This window comes from Dama dama, chromosome 24 (assembly GCF_033118175.1).
Source record: "Dama dama isolate Ldn47 chromosome 24, ASM3311817v1, whole genome shotgun sequence".
Classification (NCBI taxonomy): Eukaryota; Metazoa; Chordata; class Mammalia; order Artiodactyla; family Cervidae; genus Dama; species Dama dama.
In genome coordinates, this window is record NC_083704.1 from 43677995 (window position 1) to 43704054 (window position 26060).

Below are 26060 nucleotides of genomic sequence, written 5' to 3' on the forward strand. Positions count from 1 at the left end.
AAAACCTGGTCAGATGGTCCCGCAGCCCTGCTTAGCACCCTTCAAAGGCATCGCACTGTTATAAGAACATCGTCTTAAGTCTTCCCTTACCAAGGAAGGTCTTTCGAGATTTCACCCTCACTGGTTCCTATGCCTCAGGCAGGGCCTTTGCAAAGGACTTTTCCCTCTCAGAACTTCGTAGACTAGCCCACCAGCTGGACCACAGAGAAGGCTGAGTGCTGAAAAATTGATGCTTTCAAACTGTGGTGCTAGAGAAGACTCTTGAGAGTCCCTTGGACTGCAAGGAGATCAAATCAGTCAATTCTAAAGAAAATCGACCCTGAATATTCATTGCAAGGACGCTGAAGGTGAAGCTCCAATACTTTGGCCACCTGATGTGAAGAGCCAACTCGTTGGAAAAGACCCTGATGCTGGGGAAGGTTGAAGGGCAGGAGGAGAAGGGGATGACAGAGGATGAGATGGTTGGATGCCATCACCGACTCAATGGACGTGCAAATTCCGGGAGACAGTGAAGGACCGGAAAGCCTGGAGTGCTGCAGTCCATGGGATCACAGAGTTAGACAAAACTGAGCAATAGAATAGTCACTCTATCCAGGGAAGCTTGCTTCCCCATGGCCTCACTACACTCTGCCACTCCCAGCAAACCACCGGATCTGATCTGCAGAATACTGGAGCTTTATCATTGGCTGACCTGTTTGTTTCTTTCTTCGCCTTAAAACTTAAGCTCCATGAGAGACTCTTCTCCCTTGTTCAGCCTTATGTCTACTGCCTAATACCTGTTCATAGTAGATGCTCAACAAATATTTGATAAATGAATGTGAATCCTAACAGAGGCTGTTTTGAGGATTAAATAAAACATGTATGAATGGAAAAGGCCAGTATAGCATCTGGTCCTTGAAAACCCCTATGTAGCCTTTTAAATCATAGGTGCAGCAGGCATAGCTCCTAGAGAAAGCTCTGCATTGTAGATGAAGTTGCCTGAGACATGAAAAGAAATTCACTGCCTACAAACATGAGCCTAAAGTAGTTAAAGCTATGTTAGATGTCAACTATCAACTTCATGCCAACCAATCAAAGGAAACTTATACCAACTTTCTACCTATTCACATAAAATTAATCATCATGGGATATCTGAGCATGTAAAAGTGTTTGATAGAACATGGCATGACCTTCAACAGTATGAGAACCCAGAATTTGAGAGAACAGCATTGAAACATATATATTACCATATGTAAAGTAGATATCCAGTGGGGGTTTGATCTATGACACAGGGAACCAAAGCCAGTGCTCCGTGACAACCTAGAGGGATGGCGTGGGCAGGGTGGTGGGAGGGGAGATCAAGAGGGAGGGGACACGTGTATATCTATGGCTGATGCATGTTGATGTATGGCAAAAACCATAATATTGTAAAGTAATTACCCTCCAATTAAAAAAAAAAAAGTATGAGAAGCCAGGATGTTGGAGATTCTTAAAAAACCAGCCGCCTTTTTTTTTTTTTTACGTCTTTCTTAATCACTTTCAAGATGGGCATGGCAACCCACTCTAGCATTCTTGCCTGGAGAATCCCCATGGACAGAAAAGCCTGGTGGGCTACAGTCCATGGGGTCACAAAGAGTCAGATACAACTGAGCCACTAAGAACAAGAGAACAGCAATTACCCTCCAATTAAAAAAAAAGAAAAAAAAAAAAAAGTATGAGAACCCAGGATGCTGGAGAGTCTTAACAAACCAGCCTTATTTTTTTTCTTTTTACTTCTTTCTTAATCACTTCCAAGAATAAAAAGTAATAGCCAGTAATACTTTTTAAAAAAAAGTAAAAGTGAAAGTCACTCAGTCATGTCCAATTCTTTGTGACACCATGGACTATATACATCCATGGAATTCTCCACGGCAGAATACTGAAGTGTGTAGCTGTTCCCTTCTCCAGGGGATCTTCCCAACCCAGGGGTTGAACCCCGGTTTCCCACACTGTGGGCAGATTCTTTACCCGCTGAGCCACCAAGGAAGCTCAAGAATGCTGGAGTGGATAGCCTGTCCCTTCTCCAGGGGATCTTCCTGACCCAGGAATCGAACTGGGGTCTCCTGCATTACCAGGAGAGGCATTACCACCTGAGTTACCAGGGAAGCCACTTTTAAAAGAAGACAGGTAACAATCCTCTAAGGGGCTGCATTTAAAATGTTATTTTCCTTATACTTCTCTATGCTGAAACTTTCTAGAAGTACCAAGGTAACTTTTGGGGAAAGTTTCTGGGAGGGCAGCTGCCTACAAAGGAATCAAGTGCTCATATCAGAATTTCTTTTATGAAGATAAAGTGACTCAAGCTCATTAATCTGGTGAGTGAAAATGATTAAACTGAAAATAGAACAACATTAATATTTTCTCCCAAAATAGCAGAAAGCCATGATTTCAATGTCAAATTCTTTTGAAAAGCAACCATGGATTTACTTCGTTGTTTGCTAATTTGGGTGGAAAACGGGATGCTCTTTCTCAATGTGTTCTGATTTAAAATAGGCTAGTTACTTAGGCATTCTCACACTGGTACATGTCCTTAAAAACTGCCTTTTAACCAAGATAGGAAGCAATCTTTAGCACTAAAAATACAGCTAACAAAGACATTCCTCATTCAGCAAAAAAAAAAAAAAAAAGCAAAAATCATTCTCCTAAAACGATGGTAGTGGCTTTAGGAGCCTGGGCGGGACCCTGGCAGCTCACTGTCCTCTTCCTTTGCTTTTCACATTATACAGTGTCACTTTAATTAAGCCATCAAATCACATTATCAGATCAAGTGCTTTTGATTCCACTGTGGTTTGAACCGGTTTCGTTACATTAATAAACCATATGTTTCATGTTGTTGGAAGGAAAGTTATTTTTCTCTGTTCACTGTTCCAAAAGTCTTCACAATAGACAGTATTTAGCACTTAATCACTGACGTGCCTTTCCATGTGCTCGGGATGTGTTAAGAGCAACTAAAATGACAGCCCATTAAATCTCAAAGTCTATCCAAGTTATTTACCGACAAAGGGCAGAGTGGTGACTTGGATGTCCCGTGAACAATCCACTGAGTCTAAATGTTGTTTCCATTTCCTGGAAACTAAAGCTTTATATCTTTTTACAGATGATATCCATTATAAGTCTGTCTCAGGCATCAATACAATATTAGGATGAGTTCTCCCCCTCTTTGGGTGTCGTGTGCAACCATGCATCTCCTGCTTGGGTCTGAAAGCTTGATTCTGCTTTTTCGGTTCCAGTATGTCGGATCATCCTGACAGAAGGGCAGGATGGGGGCACCTTAACTCAGGCAGCTTCCACAGTGCTGCTCAATGAACACCAGTTGATGATCACAGCCAGGGAATGAGGGAGGTGGGGCTCAGTCTACTGAGGCTCTGCTTATACATCTGGAGTGGAAGATGAGCAGATCTTAGGGTGGACTGGTCAGTGAATGGTTACCAAGCTAATAAACCTCTTGCAGTGTCTTGGAAAGGCAGAACCAAGCCATGGACACTTGCACAGTCATGGCCACCATGAAAATACCTTCAAACACACCTAAGATTGGATTTCTCCATCTAAGTCTGAGCCATCCCCGAGAGCAGGGGTAGGTAAACTATTGTTCCGTGGCTAAATCTGGACTGCCACCTATTGTCACAAATAAAGTTTTTTTAGAAGACAGTTTCTACACTACTCATGTATGTGCTGCCTACAGCTGCCTTGATGCTACAGAGGCAGAGCTGAGAAGTTGCAACAAGAGATCACGTGGCCCAATACCTGGTCCTTAATCAAAAAAGCTTACTGGGTTTCCCTGGTGACTCAATGGTAAAGAATCCACCTGCCAGTGTAGGAGACATGGGTTCGATCTCTAATCCAAGATTCTACATTCCACAGAGCAACTAAGTCCAAGTGTCACAACTATTGAGTGTACACTCTATACCCCTGGAGCTGCAACTATGAAAGCCCACATGGCCTAGAGACTTTGCTCTCACTAGAGAAGCCACTGCAATGAGAAGCCCATACATTGCAACTAGAGAGTAGCCCCCACTCGCCACAACTAGAGAAAAGTCCACACAGCAATGAAGATGTAGCACAGCTAAAAATAAATAAATAAAGGGGCTCCTCCTTTGTATTGGCTTTTCTCTACTCAGATCACTAAGCTCAATAATTGAAGCCCTCCAGGATTCCTGAAAATTGCCAGCATTGGTGACTGGCTTTCAGCCTTTGGTGCCATGGAAATACCTGAGTTTTCTTGGTGGAATACCAGGAGGAGCATTTGGTCATGTGGACCATAGTTCTATGACATTTAAAACAAATAGAAAGATCATTTAAATGCAAGGGATGGAAGGAAGTTCCCTGGTGGTCCAGTGGCTAAGACTCTGCGCTCCCACTATAAGGGGCCTGGGTTTGATCCCTGGTTCGGGAACTAGGTCCCACATGCTGCAATTAGAGTCTACACACTGCAACTAAAAGACCTTGCATGCAACAACTAAAGATTCCACATGATGCAACTAACCACAACCAAGACCCGGCACAGCCAAGTAAATAAACACATAAATAAATATTTAAAAACCAAACAGGGACATCAGTAGTCATCAGGAAAGTGCAAATCAAAACTAGAAAGATACTATTTCATATCCATTAGGATGACTACAACAAAAAAGATATACAACAAGTGTTGGTGAAGATGTGGAGAAATCAGAAGCTTCACATGATGCTGACGGGAATGTAGACTGGTACAGCCGCTTTGGGAAAACTGTTCGGCAGTTCTTAAAAAAAAAAGCAAACATAGTTGCCCTGTGACTCAGCAATGCTACTCCTAGGTTTATATTCAAGAGAAATGATAGCATACATCCAGACAAAAATACGAACATGCATGTGCAAAGCAATGATATTCATAATGAGCCAAAAGTGGGATCTATCAATTGACAAATGGATAAGCAAAATGTGGTATATCTATACAATGATGTATAGTTTGTTCATGAAATGAAATGAAATTCCGACACACGTGCAAATTTGGATAAATCTTGAAAATATGATTCTAAGTGAAAGAAGCCAGAGACAAAAAAGTCAAGAATTGGAGGATTCCATTTATGTGCAATCTCCATAACAGGCAACTCCATACAGACAAAAGGCACATTATTGGTCTCCTGGGCCTGGGCAGGAAGCAGGCATAGGAGAAAAAGGAGTGACTGCTAAGAGGGATGGAATTTCTTTTGAGGGTGACAAAAAGTTCTGAAGTAGATACTCGTGATGATCACATAGCTTTGTGAATACAGAATACCACTGAAGGGTACAATGTAAAAGAATAAACTATATGGTATGTGAATTAAATCTCAGTAAAGCTGTTATTTTAAAAAACAAATAGGGATACTATTCAGCAGCAAAAAGAAATGAGCTGCTGATTTACAACACGGATAAATCCTAAAATCCTAAAGTCAAAGGCAGAGTTGAGGTTAGGAGAAAGAACTGACCGCAAACGGACATGAAGGAACTTGCTGGGGTGAAGAGAATGTTCTAAGAGTAGATGTGGTGATGGCTGCATAGCTATATGTTTGATAAAAATTACTGAATTGCACATTCAGTACCCCAGAACTTTGATATGTAAATTAGGCCTTGAAAAAAGTGTAAAAAAAAATAGAAAACTTTCTTACATCACTGACAGAATTATAAAGTGGTACATAGAGTCATTCTGGGAAACTGTTCAGTATCTAATCAGATCCAAACACACATGTTTCCTTTAGGCTGCAGTCATTTTACTACAGGGTGCATACCCAACAGAGATGCGTCCACATGCTGATTAAAAGGCATGTTCAAGAACTTCCCTGATGGCTAAGACTCCATGCTCCCAATGCAGGAGACCCGGGTTTGATCCCTGGTCAGGGAACTAGGTCCCAACATGCTTCAGTTAAGGGTTCGCAGGCCACAACTAAAAAGATTCCGTGTTTAGCAGCCAAGACCCGGCACAGCCAAAAAAGTAATTAAAAAAAAAATTCATAATTACCAACATATGAAAATAATCTACAAATTCATGTATATTGAAATGGATAAATTCAGGTACAGTCACACACTGAAATTCAGCAACACAAGAACAAACTACAACTATTCAAAGCAGTAAAAAGCAACAGAAGCAAGACATACAAAAGAACTTGGTGAACTGATTCTATTTATATGTAATTGATCAGAAGGCAAGACTATGATCATGGTTATCCTTGGGAATGGGCAGTGACTAGGAATGGGGAGAAGAATGTGCTTTGGGAAGCTGATGTGATGATAGTTTCTGGATCTGGGTATGTGTCACTCAAATATATTGAGTTTTTGAAAAGTCACCAAGTTGTATGCATACTGTGTGTGCACTTTTCTGTAGGTTACACTCCAACACTATGTTAAAAAGATTAAAAAGAAGACTGTGTCTACATCTCTGTCTCTAGAAAGATCACAAAACATTTTAACATTCAGACATCTTAGGAGTCAGCAATGGATGCATACCACGATCACAGTAACCTTATAAGATGAAGAACTAATTCCCTCTACCTAAGGATGGGTCCTTGGTTCTGCTCAAAATCAGAGAAAGCCCATTCAGTGGAGGATCCTGCCCACTCTGACAATTTAACACAATGGAAACCAGTGTCCTCTCTAATCTCCTTGGGTGAGAAGGACTATGCACCCTCTCTGCACAGCTGGTATATCAGATGCTCAAGCCCATTTATTAGGAAAGAACTTTGTAACTGTCATAACATCAGCATTTCCAAGCTACCAGATCCTATACTCACTTGTGATAAAAATTCCCCATCCTCCGAATGCCCCACCTCTTGCAACATAGTCAGCCCTAAGAGTCGTCCTTTCCCCAAGCATGTTCTCTTGGGAGAAAGCTTTACAGTTTGGCCATTTGCTTTATTTTTAACTTGGATTAAAAAAAAAAAAAAAAGCCAAATAAGGTTCTTCATGCCAGTCCAATCCAAGATATTTTACAGGTTTGCGTGCTTCTCAACCTTCCTGCTGTCCCCAGTTGATAAATGATGCCCTTGACAAAGTGTCAGCCCCAAATTTGTTGACTCTCAAGTATGTCTTGACGGAACCTGGCCAGACTAGCTTCTTTGCACAGTTGTCTGACAAAACTACACCGACAGGAAGGAGATGATCACATTGTTAAAACTCCCTTTCCTCTTCTTTCAGCTCTTTTGCAGATACACGAGGCTAGAAAATGGGCTCATTCTTATCATCAAAAGGCACGTCAATGCAGTTATTTCTGGAACATCAACTCACTCCCCTTGTTCCTATAAAGGTCATATGCCAGTTAACTGGTCCCTTTTATTGGGGGTAGGGGTATGTACTCCTGAAATAAAGCCCTTGCATACAACTTATGACGCTAAAAATACCACAGTCTACTGTCAATGTCAATAAATGACACATGCGCTTCCCACATCACCCAAGCTCACTATTTCAAAGGAGAGAACTGACTTGGGCAAGACCCACCTCTTCAAACCCAAAGGAAATACCTTCTTTTTCCTTCCTCCCTTCCAAATACCGGGACTTTGACAAGCCTTATTCCTCCAAGGGTTTCCTGAGCTCCGTGATCTTACGACAAATCACAGAGCTTGAAGGTTGGGCTGTGAGGGTAGAACCAGACTTTCCAATTTCCTGGGAGAGAAATTCATGACCGTTTCCCATGAGAAAGGAGAAACGGAAAAAGATTAGGACACAAGCAAGTTATGAAACTTACGTTTTTCAGATCTGGGAATTGAACTGTTTAACAATAGATTTAAAAGGTTACGTGATGTCTGGTGGAGGTGGACAGCTGGAGGGGGACTTCTTGCCTACTATGGAAGTTAGTAAGAAAGCTGAAGACCGGGGTGTTGAAAGCAAGTCTGAGGGCCTCTTTTGATGTTTGAGTTTGAGTTTGAGTTTTGATGTTTGAGCTCAGAGACCAACACCTGATTGCAGCAGGGAAACAGTTAAAAAGTAAGACACCAAAAAGCTTTAAGACATGAACGAGTTTAGTGCTGACGCTACAAGGTCAAATTACAGAGAGAAGGACTGATACGTCGCTAGTCAAAAGGGCAATTCTGAACATATCTATTTAACTGAAGTTATTCCCACAAATGCTTCTATTTATCACCCAGACAAGTCTCTTTTAGCAGAGAAACATGCTTTTAATGCCAAGTTCCAATTCTTGGCTGGTTCTGAACTCCTTTTCACTTAAAATAATTTATGATAAGGAAATCTTCCTCTGGGCAAGGGCACTGAATCCAAATGTACCTTTAGAGGCTTCCGTCCCCAGTGGGTTTTCTAAGAAGTCGGTCATGTCGTGGTTCCAGGCGTCGCGGACGGCAGACTTGTACACCACCCTGTTATTGAGGTCCTGCTGTGGCCGGAAGTTATTTCTCAGATACTCCACTGACTTGACGTGGTCTTGCTGCTCCGTGGTGAAGATGGAATAAAAAGCCTCGAGCTGAACACAGAATCAGAGAAAAGGAGGAAAAAGAAATTTGGTTAGAAGGCTACGTGGTCCAAAGCCAGGAGGGGTGATGAGACCACAAGGTGGGGGGAGGTACCCAAAGTCGAATGGGACAAACTCAGCCAGACACAGGTTGCCTGCTGGAATCACTGCCAATGGGCTTATCTGGCTGTGGATTCCTTTCTGTCAACTGAAAAGGAAAACACTTCATTGGAAGGTGCTTAGAACTCTTGTAGCTCGTGTCTCAGACAAGAGGCTGGGTCTTTCTGCAGCAACCCCCCAGCCAACCCCACCCCAACCCCTGGCAAGAACTTCACTATTATAGGAAGCAGCACAGAGTTATATAGTGAAACTGCTAAGTTTGAGACTCAGACTTCCTGGGTGGGAATTCTAGCTCCATGGCTCAACCACTCTGTGACCCTGAGAAAGTTGTTTTAACTTCTCTTGAGCCTCAAATCTTCCTTGGTAAAATGGTGAGAATTACTGCAACATCGACTGGATAGGGTTTGGGTCAGCAGTAAATGAGATTATCCATGCGTGGTCATTAAAACAGTTCCAGGAACAGAAGAGCTTTAGAAATATTCACAATTTAGCAATAATTCTTACTAAGTACCTCCTTATATACTAGGGATAGAGTTCAGCAGTTACTAAGTCACAAAGTTGACAAGCCCACGATGTGCAGGTTAAACTATTGAAGTTCAACATTTATCGGATGGGTAATCATAAGCAAATTATTCAAGCTTTCTGTAACACAGGTTTCCTCATCTATAAAATGGATATGATACTAGTACTGCCTTTCTTAAGGTTGCTAAAAAGATTAAAATCTATGAAGCAGCCAGTAAGCCCATGGTAAAGATTAGGTGTCATTATTATTAATATTACTAGGAAACATTTTCTTTAAGACTGCTATCTAAACTTTTAGGGGAAATCAAAGAAAAATTCAGGGCTCCAGGATCCTATTTATATTATCAAAAAGGATTCTTTGTGGCCCTCAACATTCTGCATAGCATAAAAAAGGTCATAGGGAATCTATAAAAATAGTATAGATGAACCTATTTGCGAAGCAGAAACAGACACAGAGGTACAGAATACATGTATGTACAGTAAGGGGTAAAGGGTGGCAGTGGGATGAATTGGGAAACTGGGAGACATATATATACTACTATGTATAAAACAGGTAACTAATGAGCATCTACACAGGGAACTGGACTCAATGCTCTGTGGTGACCTAAAAGGGAAAGAAATCTTAAAAAGAGGGGATGTATGTATAAGTAGAGCTGATTCACTTTGCTGTACAGAGAAGCTAACACAACATTGTAAAGCAACTATACTCCAATAATTTTTTTTTTTAAGAAAAGATCATTCTATTATATAAGAGGAATAGAACAGGGGCTAAGTGACAGAGATTTGTTCTCAACGGACCACAAAGATACTCTTGTAACCAGAGAAATGGAGCGTAACGTAAAATGTCCAGCCACCAAAATACCAACTCCTTGAGCTGGGGTTAAAAATGAAATAAATAGACAAACTGAACGAACGCTTTCTGGCCCAACCGACTCCTTGAATGCCAAATCAGAATGCTTTCTGCAGGAGAGAATTACAAGGGGAAATGGTATTAGAAAACCACTTCCCAAGCTGAGATGGAGTGGCTGCCCTAAACTTAACAGGACCAGGAGGTGGTTAAGCCAATGGATAATAAGAGAATTGGGACCAGGATTTCTGGATGGGTATCTTGAAGCCTGGACCGAACCCCAGTGTTTCTCTAACAGCCTCACAGAATGACAGAAAATGACTGGCTTACAGTCTGAAACTCCTCTCTTTGCATGAGAAGGCACTGAATTTACACCATCAAGAAAAATTATGTAAGTATACCGATTCACTTATCATTCCACCTCCTCTCCCAATTCTCCTGCACGTGGAAAGTGATAATAAACAATGAAACTTTTTCTGCTTTTCTTTCAAGGGAATAGAAGCAGGGTGGTCTTTCATGCAAAAGTAGCCTGTTATTCCCCTTTTATTCTAGGTCTCTACAATTCATAGAACTTCTAACAACTCACGTGGTTGCTATTTAGAATTTGTCTTTCTTCCACTCTTCCTTCTGATGGCCCCTGTTTATGTATCATGAAGGGAGAAAGGCAATAAAAGCAGAATAATTAAGAAAACTGGACTGTTTACTCTGTCTAAAGATGACCTATTCAGATGAAAATAATTGGAGGTGCTAAAAGGAAAAATCAGCTCAACCTAGCAAGGTGCACACACTTGGTAGAGACTACCAAAATCAGAACTGAAAGCGTCTCAAAGTGAGAGGAGCTTCAGGATTTTCTCAGAGAAAATAAGTCCTAAAAATTACATGAAAGGAATTAACAAAGAGTTTCTGGAGGCAGTCAAGGGAAAGACCAACCAACAAGATGAAAGGGAAGGAGCACAATCTCCTGTGGAAAGGTTAAAGGAAGAGGAATTGTTTCGCCTGAAGAAAAGGTGAGTAAGGAGTAATTTGATTAAAGGCCTTGTATGTGAAAGATGATGACCAGCTCTTATCCACATCCAGATATGGCCAAATAAGAGAAAATTGGTTTGCATTAAAGCCTTAAGAGACGTGAGTTGAATAGAGGGAGGAATTCCTTAACTTTAGGGTGATTTTTTTTTTTTTTTAAAGAAGAGTGGGCTGTCATACAGAGCAAGTCAGACCAGAAATTTTTTAGAAGGGACAGCCATCTGTCATCAAATTCTTTCATCTCTGGGATGCCAGGAAAGGATGGCCTGGGAGACCCTCAGCAATGTGACTCCAAGGTTTGTTTATTCTCTTGAATACTTGTTTCTTTCGCAGCTCTCATTTAGTACTCCTGAAAAGTTTATTTCTGATGCCTCAGGAAAGAATTAGTCATATAACTGTAAAAAGAGGCAGGTTCTGAATTCAACACAGAAGCGATTTCGCTCAAATTGCTCTTACAGTTTAATGACATGCAATGGCTTAAAAGCTCAGCCACATCCTTGTCATTAACTCAACTTGCCCGAAGATTTCAAAGGAAGGACGTGATGGTTCTGAGAGTGAACTGACGACCTGGGCGATATTATATTGTCACCTGGATCATAGCTTCTCTTGACAGTCGCATAAAAGAAGAAAAAAGGAGGACAAGCTTAGCAGGCTCATCAAATGCCCTTCGGTATTGGCTGCATTTATGGAAACTGTGTCACTCCTCTCAGTTGGATAAAAATTGCCAGTGGCCTCTTCTGCTGGTGATGGGCATGCTTGGTCATGGAGTGGAAGCTTCCATGGTCCCCAGACTGGCAAGGGGAACCTATATTTTTCACTTGGGCAGGAGGTCAGCGGTCATCTGGACCAGACAGCTTCTGCAGCTCCTCACATAGCTGCTGCATGTTGTCCCTCAGTCCTTAACCTTGCCTTGAAACCCACAGTTGCTAAAGGTAAACCTGACCACCACCAGGACCCTGACGTTGTTGGATTCCATGGACCGCCATTCACAGGGCAGGCGACAATAGGAAGGTGCCTCGAAGAGTTGGGCAACGAGGCAGCCCCATGTAAAGCACGAGACATAGAACAAACTAAAAAGCTGTGTCTCTCCGGCCTCTGATTGGTCCACCTCTGATTTGGTGTGTAATCTGTCCAGTTCTTCTAGATCTAGTTAACTACATTCTTCTAGATCTAGCTAACACAGTGATCTTCTCAAATGCACCTTGGTCCAACACCTTTAGACAGGTATTATCAGTAAACATTTTCCTGCCTGAAATAATTCCTGACACAGAAAAAGTACTCAGTAAATATTATTGTCATTAGTGCATGCATCAGTGCACAAGTCATGTCTGGCTCTTCTGTGATCCCATGGGCTGTGTAGCTCACTAGGATCCTCTGTCCATAGGATCCTCCAGGCAGGAATACTGGAGTGGGTTGCCATTTCCTCCTTCAGAGGATCTTCACAACCCAGGGATCAAACCCAAGTCCTCTGCGTCTCCTGCACTGGCAAGCAGATTCTTTACTGCTGTGCCACCTGTCATTACTATTATTATTTTGTGAAGAACGTAGTAACTATGATTGTGTGCTAAGCTTGCAACAACCAGAGAAGTTCTCTGCAGCTTCTTTTTCCTTTTCTTTCTTATAGTACATATATTCATATATATTAGCAATGTACATTATATACATATATATATAGTAAACAATACATATGTAGTTACATGTATAATGTCATTATATATACACTGTATATATAATGTGTCTATGTATATGTATCATGAATATTTGCATCTTATCAAACTCATGTGCCAGGTACCTTTGTCAAGCACTTCATAAACATTGCTTTGGTTTCTAACTTAGTCTTGGCTCAAAATAACAACATTACAGTGACATTTTTCATAATATTATTAGGATATCACTAACACTAGAAACTAATATTTCCTGAGCGTTGATTAGGCACAATTTTTGTGCTAAGAATGTTATCTGCTTTCTCCTACTTAATCCTCATATAAATCCAGTACTGTTGGTGGCATTATCATCGTTTTTTACTGTTTTGTATTATATTGTTTTGACTGGGTAGGAACTTGGGCTTAGAGACATTAAGTCACTTGCTCAGAATCACACAGAAACTGAGGGGTGAAGTGAGGATGAGGAGCCCGGGTCTATGTGGCTCTGTTTTTTTTCATACTTTCAGTCACTTTATGCCACACGCACAACAGGTCTTCAGTATTATTCACTGAAAGAGCAACACTGTAGTGGACAAATGGAATTTGATGTTAGTACTGAAGTCCCTAACCCATTCCTTTTAGCTGCCCTCCAAAGACCCTACCAGGCTGGGCACCCACCACTGCCCTTTCACTGCGGGCAATATACATCTATTCACATTTTTCTGCACTCTGGAAAGAAACAGGCTACAACCCAACACAGGAAGAATCAGGAACTATGAACAAGATAGGGGGTGCAAACAGAAAACAGAATTCACCTCACAAAGCCTGTACTTTTCTTTCCCTTATTCTTTTCCAGAGGCACGTAATAAACACACTTGGATTTACCTTGAATATAATGAACAAACTCTTTATCATTTAGGGAAAATAAATGAAAGTTTTCATTTCTATAATATTAAATTGACTTTTTAACTTTTGAAGTGAACATGTAAAACATTTCCTTCTTTTATCCCTGCTTGGGGAGTTGTAATTGCATTTTAACTGGTGCTGTTTCAAGAACAATTTTAACCTTGAATTGCAAATGTGCTGGCTGGAAGTGTATATAAATCAATTCAACTTAAGTTTTTATTGTAAAAATATTACAGAGAATAATTAGTTTTTAATCTGTCAGTTTGAGTCAAAGGAAATTTGAAAACTATTCATACTGTTTGTAAGATCTGGTCCATAAGATGTGAGAGAGGACTATCATGGTTGAAGGGGGCAAATGAAGAGAAAATCAAAAGTAATGTAATTACCAACCGCTGAAAGGCTGATGTGCAAAATACTTTATAGGCTGGATATAGAAGGGCAATTAAACAAAGCCAGAGTCCATTATAAGAATAATAATAAACTCCAGGGTAAACATTAGGATCTCTAATGTCACACCTAAGGTCATGGGGACGTGAGTTTTGTCATACATTTAAGAGGTATGGGAATTAAAAAAAAAAAAAAAAGAGGTATGTATGGTTTGGTTGCCGCATGAGTAAACAAGATAATAACGAGGGAATATGAAATTCCCAGTAGCCTGGAGCATTCACAGTTTTACTTATTGAACCATGGCTATAAAAATAAAATCTGAGAATGCTCCATGTCTGCGGCTGTGCTCTCTCCCCGCAGCTACAGACAGTTTTGGGTGAAGGTGATTATAGAAAGGCCTTCTACAGAAAGAAGAGGATTTAACCATAATCAAGCATGAAACCTACCTGTTATGGGCTAATAATAGCATCTTCACTCACTATTAAAAGAAAGTCTTTATTCAAATCACTGCACGTTGAGTAGTGTTGGAACAGAAACTTTTTGAATTACATGATTCATCAGTTGTTATGGCCTTGGGATAGATAAATATGAGAGGCCCAACCATCAGCAGTCACACACGGCCATTCCACTGGAAATGTGGCTAGTCCTACACATTGAAATAATGGTATTTTGGATACATGAGGTTAAATAAAACACATTATTAAAATTAATTTCACCTGCTTATCTTTAAATATTTTAGTGTGGCTATCAGAAAATTTAAAGTGATATATGTGGCTTGTTTGTTGATACTGGACAGTGCTGTCTGAGTGGCTTCAGCAATTAAAAAAAAAAAGCAACAAAGAAACCCACCTAATATCTCTGAGTACTTCCTGTGGTGTCCACTAGTCTTGAGCATATCCTACATGCACTCCATCAATGAATCTCTATAATGGCTCCATAAAGTAGGTATTATTATTATTTCCATTTTACAGACGGAAGTTTAGGCACAGAGTTAGTAGATTAATTGATTAACTTGGATGAAGACTATAGCCAAAAACGGAATAGTTTGGCTCCATATGGAACATGGTCTTAATTCAGAAGAGTTGCTCTACTCTTTGTGACAGGGACAATATTGGTTGAAATAAAAAAAAAGTCATGTCACTTAAAGACCCCACATAAACACTATTAAAACTAATACATGAATTCAGCAAAGTACAAGGATACAAGATTAATATTCAGAAATCTGTTGTATTTGTTTACACTAACAATGAAATGCCAGAAAGTAAAACAACAACAACAACAACAAAAAAAAAAACACCCATTTTAAAATTGCATCAGAAAACAAAATATCTAGGAATAAAGCTAATCATTAGGTGAAAGACCTATCTGCTGAGAACTATAAGACACAGATAAGGGAAACTGAAGATGACCCAAAGAAATGGAAAAATATCTCATGCTTGTGGACTGGTAAGAAGTAATGTTTAAATGGCCAGATTACCCAGAGCAATCTATAGATTTAACATGATCCCTATCAAATAACCCATGACATTTTCCACAGAACTAGAACAAATATTCCTAAACTTTATATGAAACTACACAAGACCCTGTATTGCTAAAATAATCCTGGAGGGGTGTGGGGCAGAAATCAAAGCTGGAAGCATTACCCTCCCAGACGTAAGACAATATTACAAAACTACAATAATCAAAACAGCATGTTATTGGCATACAAACAGATGTATGGATCAACAGAACAGATGAGAGAGCCCAGAAATAAACCCATATGCCAATGGTCAATTAATCTACAACAAAGGAAGCAGAAATATATAAAGGGGAAAAGAAAATCTCTTCAGCAACTAGTGTTGGGAAAGCTGGATAGCTGCATGTAAATCAATGAAGTTAGGACACACCCTCACATAAAACTGCAAATGGCTTAAAGGCTTAAATATAAGATATAACACCATAAAATTCCTGGGAGAGAAAAGAGGCAAAGCATTTTCAGACATTAATTGTAGCAATGTTTTCTTAGGTCACTTTTGCAAGGCAAAAGCAAAAATAAACAAATGAAACCCTAATCAAACTTAAAAGCTTTTGCATAGCAAAGGAAACCATCAATGAAGCAAAAACACAACCTTTGATCTGGGAGAAAATATTTGGAGACAATGTGCCTGACAAAGGGTTAATTTCCAAAATACACAACTCAACATCAAAAAAAAGCAAACGACCCAATCAAAAAATGAGTGGAAGACATAAATAGACATTTCTCTAATGAAGACATGAAAGACGCTCAATATTGTTACTTGTTATAGACATGCAAATTTAAACTACAATGAGTATCACCTCACACTGGTAAGAATAGCTATTATCAAAATGTGAGAAAAGGGAACCTTCTTATACTATTGGTGGGAGTGTAAATTGGCACAACCGCTATGGAAAATAGCATGGAGGTTCCTTAAAATACTAAAAATAGAGCTACTATGTGATCTAGCAGTCCCACTCTTGGGCATGTATCTGGAAAAGACAAAAACTAATTTGAAAAGACACATGCATCCCAATGTTCATAGTAACATTATTTACAATAGCCAAGTCATGGAAGCAACCCAAATGCCCATTAATAGAGGACCAGTTTAAGATGTGCTCTGCTTCACAAACGCACAATGGAATATTACTCAGTCATATAAAAGAATGAAATATTGCCATTTGCAACAACATAGATGGACCTAGAGAATATCATACTAAATGAAGTCACAGAGAAAAAGACAAACATGATATGATATGACTTATATGTGGAATATAAAAAATACAAATGAATATATATACAAAGCAGAAGTAGACTTATAGACATAGAAGACAAACTTAGGGTTACCAAAGAGGAAAGTGGGGTAGGAGAAGGATAAATTTGAGTATGGGATTAACAAATTACTGTACATAAAACAGGCAAGTAACAGGATTTACTATGTAACACAGAGAACAATACTGGACCTCTTGTAATAACCTATAATGGAAAATAATCTGACAAATATATATATACCTGAAGCACTTTACTGTGCATCTGAAACTAGCACAATATTGTAAATCAACTATGAACTCCAATAAAAAATCAACTAACTTCAATTTTTTAGAAGTCATGCAAATAAAACAGTCTTTTTGATAGAACCTCCAAGAAGCACTTCAACAAAACTGATGCTAGGGGAGATTATATGCAGTGTCATATTTCAAACTATAGAAGCCAACAGTCTTGGAAAATGAAGGCTGGGGTAGTCTCCAATGGCCAAAGTATCACCAGCTGACAGCCATTGTTATAGAATAAAACACAACCTAGATAGTAGACTAAAAATTATCACGTTCCCTGACTGATCATGAATACAAGGCAGGGACCCATCTTAATGTGCTGGTCCCTGTCCCTTTGGCCTCCTAGGCCAGGACTGAGGGTGTCGCTGTATTGTTTGGGTGACAAATCATGGTTGGGTTTTTGCCTGATATTTACAGTTGACCTTGAGGGGAGCCAGACAAGCCATGCTGACTGCTGACCAACCAAGCCAACCAACATGCTTCTATTACCTACACCACATTCAAATCACAGAAGCCAGTGTCAGAGCTCACTGGCTGCAGGGCTGGTTTGAATGCCCAAGGAAACCCACAAAAGAGGCTCATATTTACTCAGGAAGACATCCACATCATGGAAATCCACATCATACAAGTCAACAGTAAGTGCTCAGCACTCTATTTTAGGGTGAACCTGCTCTGCTTTTCACGGCTGGCAGGTCCCCACCCTGTACAAGAGAAGAGTCTTTGGAGAAAAGGAAGGATGAATGACTAGGAAGGCTATTTTTTTCCTGACAGAAGCAGACATGGAGTTCTGCCTACTTGTCTTCTCTGAATTGGCCATTTGCCTGTCTGAAATGAACATTCTGTGCTAACTTCAGAAAGAATGTTGGCAGGCTCAAAGTGGGAAGGGCTGAAACGGTCATACTTGGGTGGCTAACACTTTCCTGTCTGAGGACTGACACAGCAGTGACCTCCACTCAGCTCACCAGCGAGGAACCAGGGTGGCCACAAGAAAATGAGGTGCTTCCTCCCTTGGGAAACAGGAAAGGATATATGAAGCTGTGCTTGATGCAAGTGAAGCATTATCTAAAGACGGCTTAGAGGCAAGAAACGGGGGAGCCAGTATGACTAAATTATTTCTTCACTATTATCTTGAAACAATAGTATCTACAGAGAGGTCATATACTGAAAATCGCAGGAAAAAAAACAAACTCTTCCATTATTTCTCTTTGAGAATATGAGTAGCAGAGTAGAAGCATAAAAAGATGTTAACAAAGCACGTTTTAAGATACCCAGTTCCCAAATGTCAAAATGCTTCTCATTGACAAATACTTGACAGGACATCCAAGCCTAAAACTCTGTCTTTTGTTTAAGCTTCACCAAACTGCAATAAAACCCAGTATGTGTTAAAGGTCTATTTCACCTCAGCCAAACAATTACCTCTCTCTGTCTTCCCCTCACATGGTACCCTCCAAAGAAAACAAAACAAAAAAAAGCCAAACTTGAATTTTCTAACCTCATTATCCCAAGCCTTTGTATCTTTGAAGACAAAAGCATTTATCTTGATCGACAAAAAGGGTCCCATTTCAAAGCTCTGTCCCCCGCCCCAAACCTTGAGGATATAAATATTTGGACTGCAGTTTTCTTACATTTTAATAAAACAATGTTGGCCTCACCATGAGGAAGAAAATTTGTTTTATATTTCATTATCTCCTTAAAGCCAGCAGATCCTGTTCAGCAACCAAATTGCTAGTCCTTCTTTTTTCATCACAATGGAATTAAAAGGAAAAAAAGAAAACTCTGAAAGTAAAATGTCTGCCAACTGTAGTAAGGCCAAATTAATCTGTTTCCTCTGGTCCCACAGCACCTACTTTTTCTAGTGGGCTCTCTCTCCTTCACATAGGTCCTTCTAGATAAACTGTTCCATTCCCACTTCCCTCCCCACCCAGAATGGCAACAAACACTGATGTCTCCGGGCACAACCAGCCCCTCTGCTGATTTATTAAGAAATGGACACAAGAGCAAGGCCATCCAACTTGCTGTTGGCTAACTTCTACTCAGATCTATCTTCCTGAATACTTGATACAAGATCCAGACCACTAACAGCTGGCAGCTGGGTGGTGCTGCGGAAGACTCCTCAGAGTTGCTTGGACAGCAGGAAATCAAACCAGTCAATCCTAAAGGAAATCAACCCTGAATGTTCATTGAAAGGGCTGAAGCTGAAGCTCCAATACTTTGGCAGTTGATGTGAACAGTCAACTCGTTGGAAAAGACCCTGATGCTGACAAAGACTGAGGGTAAGAGGAGGAGGGGGCGACAGGATGAAATGGTTGGATGGCATCACCGACTCAATGGACATGAGGTTAAGCAAACTCTGGAAGATTGTGAAGGACAGGGAAGCCTGGTGTGTTGTTGTTCATGGGGTTGCAAAGAGTTGGGCACAACTTAGTAAAAGAACAACAAACCTTATTAGGCTTCAATCCCCTCCAAAGAAGACCACACTCAAACAGAGAGAGAGATGGTACCAGAGTTTTGCAAAAGGACAGAATCACAAAGCTGTGGCAGAAACTCTTAAGATCTAAGAGCTGGCCCCTTAAAGACAGAGAGTAAAACTTGTGCCTCACTTGCTAGTAACAGTCCTGGTCATGATGTCTTCATCTCAGGATGTCCCTACCTCTGGTTTTGTTCAAGTACTCCCTCTTCTGAAGCTATTTTAAGTGAGTTTCTGTTTCTGACACCCCAAACAGCCCTGACCAGGGCACAATCCAATCCTATTTCTCCCACTCCGTTTACTGTATTCTCTGCCCTTGTTATGAAAATCTTTGGACTATTTCCCATGTCAGCCAGGTTCTTAATCTTGTTGCCTGTGTCTTCTTCCATTATATTAATTTATCACGTAATTTCAAAACGTCCCCCTTCCTCTACATTAGCTTTACTCTTTTTTTTATGTTTTATTTTATTTTTATTTTTTATTTTTTTCCATTTATTTTTATTAGTTGGAGGCTAATTACTTTACAATATTGTAGTGGTTTTTGTCATACATTGACATGAATCAGCCATGGATTAGCTGTATTCTTAGCTGACCAACTTTAAGGATGCATTTTGTATGGATGTCTCTGATAAGAATGTTCCATTTTTCAAACAGCCCTGGGTCAACAGCTCAAACCCACCGTCGTACAAATTCGACCAATTGTTCTTGGTTCTATTTTATGAAATTATGGAGGAGAAATCTACTCTTCTTTTACTGCAATACACATTTCATTTTTCATCAAAAATCGTATTTCCCCCTTCCATCTATTAATCCTCATGGGGTGAGGTGATATCAAGTCCTCTCACCCCCTGGTGGATCCTCTTTATCTGATATTTCCCCCCAATCTCATCCCCATTTCACCAAATTCCTACCCACGGTTAAGAGCTCAGCCTAAGCCACCTTCCTATTGACATCTGCCAGGCCACACTCAGAGAGACACAGTTCAGTGTAGGGGTTGGCAACACAGGTTTGCAATTAGACAAACTCAGGCCTGGTTTTCTGGCTTCAACCTTCACTGACTATAATGAGTCCTTGGGCATGTTACCCAACCTCTCCACATCATGATGTTTTCCTTATTTGTACAACCTGTGTGCAATATACCTAACTCTCAATATTGTTTTGCAACTAAGTTGATTGCACGTAAAATGCCTATCACACAGAAAGAGCTCCATCGGTGGCATTTTATTTTCTTTCATTTCTTCATGTATACCAACTTCTCTTTTCTGAACTTTGGGGAGGTTTAGTAGCTCAGAGCATGAGCTTGGGGGTCAGACATCCTGGCCTCGCAGCTGGCTGTGTGACCTTGGCAGATCAGATCACTTCTGTTGTGTCTCTTCTGTAAAATGAAGGTACGAACAGCATGTACCTCATAAGACTGTTCATGAAGGCTAAATGAGTTCACGCATATAAAGAGCTCAACAGTTGCTGGCATAAGGTCTCATCTTCACAAGAGGGTGGCTTTTATCTGCTCAAGACTGAATACTTACAAGGTATCAGATTTCATGCCTGCAATTCTCTTCAACTAAGTTCATTTGTGGCTGAGCAAGCATGTCTTAAATTTTACAACTCTTGGGTGCAAAAATATGTTTCTTGGAAAGAATGTAAAGAACCAGTGAGAAGCAAAGGATACCAAAAAACAAAATCGTTATCCTGGTTCTATTCTAGCAATGTCATTAGGTTAAGTCAACATAAAACAAGTTAAGTATGGAAGCCCTCTGGGGGCTAAATAGCTACCTGATGGTAAGAGATGGGGACGGGCCTCCGGAACACTATCCACTCCACAATTTCGCTACACGGTGGGGTCGTCAGAGAACCTGTGTACCGGTAATAGCTGCCCAGGGATGCAGGCAGGAGGTCCCGGAGGATGAAAGGATCCAGAAAGGTCTCTTTCTCTGTTTGGGAGAAAAGGGAAAAGAAAAGCACAGTGGTTAAGTCCTTCTAGGCGGCAGACACACAGTCAAAACCCTCGGCACGCGGGTGCCCCGTCACAAGTCGTGTGCGTGTTTACATCCCACGAAGCAGGAGCCTTTGGTGGTGGGAGCCGCGGAAAACACAGCAGCGTCTCCCAGGGTGTGTTCCGAGACTTCGCACGGCGCTGCATTTCATGAAAAACAGGTTCCATGGTGAACAACAGTGGGCAACACTGCAACCCCTCTCTCTTTCCCCAGGAAACAGACAAAACATTAGCACAGTTGAGTCATTGAGTCCTGCAGGAAACAAACAGACGTGGTTTTGTTTACCTCATTCCTTTCCAATTTTTTTTCAGCTTTCATAAATTTTAATTGATCCACTGTATTTTAAATATTATTTCAATATTTAATCACAGTTAAAATGATTAATGAGATATTTTATATTTTTTTAACTAAGGCTTTCTATTTAACTTTTTATTTTATATTGTGGGGTGCAGCTGGTTAACAGTGTTTATGACAGTTTCAGGTGAATAGCAAAGGGGCTCAGCCATACATACACATGTATCCTTTCTCCCCCAAACGCCCCTCCCATCCAGATTGCCACGTAACATTGAGCAGAGTTCCCTGTGCTATACAGTAGGTCCTTGTTGGTTACCCATTTTAAATATAGCAGAGTTGTGCTAAGTCCATTTTTCATGTTGGTTCTAATGTTTAAAAATTATTTATTGAAATATAGTTGACTTAACAATGTTGTGTTAGTTTTAGGTGTACAGCAAAGTGATTCAGCTATACCCACCCTTGTTGCATCATAGACCCCTTTTCCATCTAATACTTATGAACTAGCAATCAGGTGAACAAACTCTGGGACAACCCATGTGATGAAGTAGGAGAAGGAAACTAAGGCAACAGTAAACTGCATTTCCAAAGTTGGTAATGGTTTCATTATGGCTTCATCCAAGGCTTACTCAAATCAAAGTGAAACCAAACCAAGGCATGGGCCCTGAATTTATAAAATGATGGCCCAGAAAATAGGCTTCTTCTTTTTATAAAAGTGGAGGGTTCTTCTCTTAGAAAGTGGAAATGCCATTTAAGCTGAGACCCAAGACTGATATTGCACAATAACTCTGTGAGGAAAACAGGGAGAGAAGAGCTCAGTTCCTATGTAGCAGAGCTGGGCTATGAGCCCAGGCACCTTGACACCAGAGCTTGCACAATTCTGACTCAGCTAAAGAAGCTAAAGTTAACTAGGTGAATACTGAACAGGAAAAGAAGAGCATTTTAAGCTCCATGAACAGCATGTGCAAAGGTCCTGAGGCAGGAAGGAACAGCACAAGAGATTAGGGGACTATATTATAACTCTCCCCATTAGACATGGTAGATCACCTAGCTTCTCTCATAAGTCAGAGAGGGTTGTGACCTCTACCTGGCTATTCAAATGTCCAGTCTGGAATTCTTCCATCAATCCTTTTAGGGCTATAATAAGGTTACTGTTGTTTAATCACTAAGTCATATCCGACTATTCTGTGATCCTATGAACCGTGGCCCACCAGGATCCTTTGTCCATGGGATCTTCCAGGCAAGAATACTGGAGTGGGTTGCCACTTCTTCTCCAGGTGACCTTCCCACCCCAGGGATTGAACCCTCGTCTCCTGTGTCTCCTGCATTGGCAGGCGGATCTTTACCACTGAGCCACCTGGGAAGCCCAGACCTGCTAACAGTTTGCCTTAGCTCCCTGATGGCCTCCTCCACAAGTGCCCCTGGACACTTCTTGGGGACTTCAAGGCTCCAGGTAACTGCATGGACACAACCTGTGACTTACAGGAGTATTCTTTGCAGCCTCACACCTCCTCCCTCCTTTTCCTTTAGAACAACCAGTACAGGTATTTGGGCAAATGTGTTATCCTTAGACGCAAGAGGTCTACGTAATTGAGGGTTAAGGCAAAAAACCAACAGAAATCAACTATATTAGAATAATGAAAATGAAAATTTCCTTTTGGTAGAGATTTGTTGAACAAAACCTAGTGTTTATTTCACTTTTACTACATACCAAGCACTCTTCTGAGTATATACATGTTGCAGACATTTAAACTGGTTTCCCAGGTAGCGCTAGTGGTAAAGAACCCGCTTTTCAACACAGGAGACGTAAGAGATGGAGGGTTCGATTCCTGGATTGGGAAGATTCACTGGAGGAGAGCAGGGCAACCCACTTCAGTATTCTTGCCTGGAGAATCACATGGACAAAGGAGCCTTGCAGGTCCATGGAGCTGCACAGAGTTGGACACGATTGAAGTGACTTACCACAGCACACCGCAGACATTTAAGCATCACTTACTATATGTGCCAGGCCCTGTTCTAAGAGCTTTGCAAAGACTGATTTATTTAATACTTCAGAAAGTCCTATGAAGCATGACATCATGGGATTACTATTACCATCTCCAATGCACAGTCCTGTCATGTACAACCATCTAGCAGAGTTTGGAATCCAGGCTTTCATTAGCCTGAGGCCATCATCACACCCTTTCCCTTTACAAACCTTTAGAGTATGTACTTTGAATATTCCAATTTTCCAGATGTAGAATTTAAGGCACGGAGGGGTTAAATCACTAAGCCCTGGGTCACTAGTGAAGAGTAAAGCACCAGCAGTTATTCATGAGACTCAGAAACTTCAGCAGATTCTGCAAAGGTTTTCAGTTCGTTTTTTTAAAGGGGAAAATTAAATGTTAGCTAATAAATGCATCATAGGGTGCTGTAATCAAAACGACAAAAGCAATTTCTGTGGGATAGAAGGCCAGAAATAACAGAGTCACCCCTCTACCCGCTGGCAAATCTAGGCTTTAATTTAACCTGGTTACCAGCCACCTAATGATAGGGGAAATCTCTGTTAGGCGTGCTTGGCTGGGACTGGCTTGGCTGGGAAGAAGAACCCTTTTGGCCTCTGCTTGCTGCTTCTGGACTTCCTGGGCTGTGCAAATAGTCAACACAAAGCCTCAGGCAATACAGGGGGCGCAGGGTCTGGCATCAAAAACTGCCACCTTCATTTCTCTAAGCGTTGTACATAAACCTGGCATCACACCACAGCACACCAACCTGCCCGAGGATCAAGGGCTCTAGATTGAAGGACAGGAAAATCTTCCGAGTTTTCCCCGAGGGGCCTGACCTAATATTAGGGTCGCAGTTGAGCACGCCGTATGCAGACAGGTAGTGACAGGACAATCCCTGTAAGCCCGGGGCAGCAGAGCCTCCACTGAAGGCACCCACCTCTGGGAAGAGGCTGCGGCTTTAAAGAATACAGACAGATAAGCCAGAAAAACCGGCCCCGCCAATCAGAGGTGGGTGAATTTCAAAAGGTGAATTTCACTGTTTTAAGGGAATCGGGACTCTCATATACATTCCTATACGGGCTCTTGAATTCGGCAAGGACTGATGGGAACTGTAGGCAGGACCACTGCCACAAATACAGCAGTGTTTCTCTATCCTAAATCAACCAAAAGGCTTCAGACACAGGTTCCAATCTAATTCATTAGAAGAGAACCTACCCTATGGTTCAGGGAACTCAGTGCTCTGCGGTGACCTAAACGGGAGGGAAATCCAAAAAAGAGGGGATGTAGGCATACACACAGCCGAATCACCTTGCTGTAGAACAAAAACTAACAACGCTGCAAAGCACCTAAAAATTAATTAAAAAAAAAAAGGTGCAGTAAGATGACTGGCGGGGCAGGTAGACCTAGTGATAGACAAAAAAGGGAGGGGCTTCCGTACTTATAGTTACCACCACTGTCGCTACTGTTAGACCCCCCGGGGCACTGGCTTCGGGAACCCAAGAACCCTTTCTTCAAACCCCATCTTACACAGGAGCCAGGCAAGTCAGACAGCCAGAGTGCAGCCACCAAGGCTGATGCTGAGCTGGAAACCCCAGGGACACTTGGAAGACCACCCGTTTAGTCCAATTCTTTCATTTTACAGCTGGACAAATAGGAGACCAAAGGGGAATAATGAACCCAAGGTCAAAAACTTAAGGAGAATATAGAGGTTGGGACTGGATTCTTTCTTCAAAGATACCACTGAGAATCAGAAACAGTTAAGTCAGTGAGCAGGAAATATCACGGAACACTGAAAACTTCATCGGCATCTTCACTTCTCCATTCCTACAGAAACTGGTGAAACGAGCAGATTCTCATTCTACTGGGTTCAGATCCCAACTCTTCCATCTGTGAACTGTGTGATCTTGGTTACTAAACCTTCCCAGGCTGTTGTGAAGATTAAATAAATCAGTATGAGAATGGAGTTCAGAAAGAGCTGGAAACAGAGTAAACATCTCACAAATGACAGATAGGATTCTCACTCTAATTCTTACTACTTGTATTATTACTATTATTATTCCTCTAAACTACTAAGCCTATACTTAGCCATGTACTTCCTTGAATGTTTCTGCATGTGTTTTCCTTTTTTTTTTAAAAAACAGAATTACTAGTGCCTTAAAGGCACAGCATGTCTGATATAGTCTCCATCGGTCTGAGCACTGTAAGTTACAGTTTTCTTTGCCAAAGCTCTAGCATGAGCTTCAGAATCAACTGATATTCAATAGCTGTGTGGCCTTAGGAAAACTTCTTAACCTCTCTGAGCTACTTCCCTTATCTGTAAAATGGGAAAACTGAGGCCATTTACCCCTCAGGAGTGACAATTAATCAGACTAACAAACATGACGTTCTTATTAGCACAGTGG

At 41.0% G+C, this 26060-nt stretch overlaps 1 protein-coding gene across 5 annotated transcripts in view; it reads right to left on the reverse strand.

The window, feature by feature from the left end:
• The window catches only part of PTPRG (protein tyrosine phosphatase receptor type G), a 759790-nt gene that overhangs the window by 132364 nt on the left and 601366 nt on the right, over positions 1–26060 (reverse strand). For all 5 annotated transcript variants that reach the window (XM_061128174.1, XM_061128173.1, XM_061128172.1 and 2 more), the window contains 2 exons: positions 21162–21319; positions 8245–8437 (listed from right to left, as the gene is read on the reverse strand). In XM_061128174.1, the coding sequence (XP_060984157.1) occupies positions 8245–8437; positions 21162–21319 (351 nt within the window). The remainder of the gene's footprint in view (positions 1–8244; positions 8438–21161; positions 21320–26060) is intronic.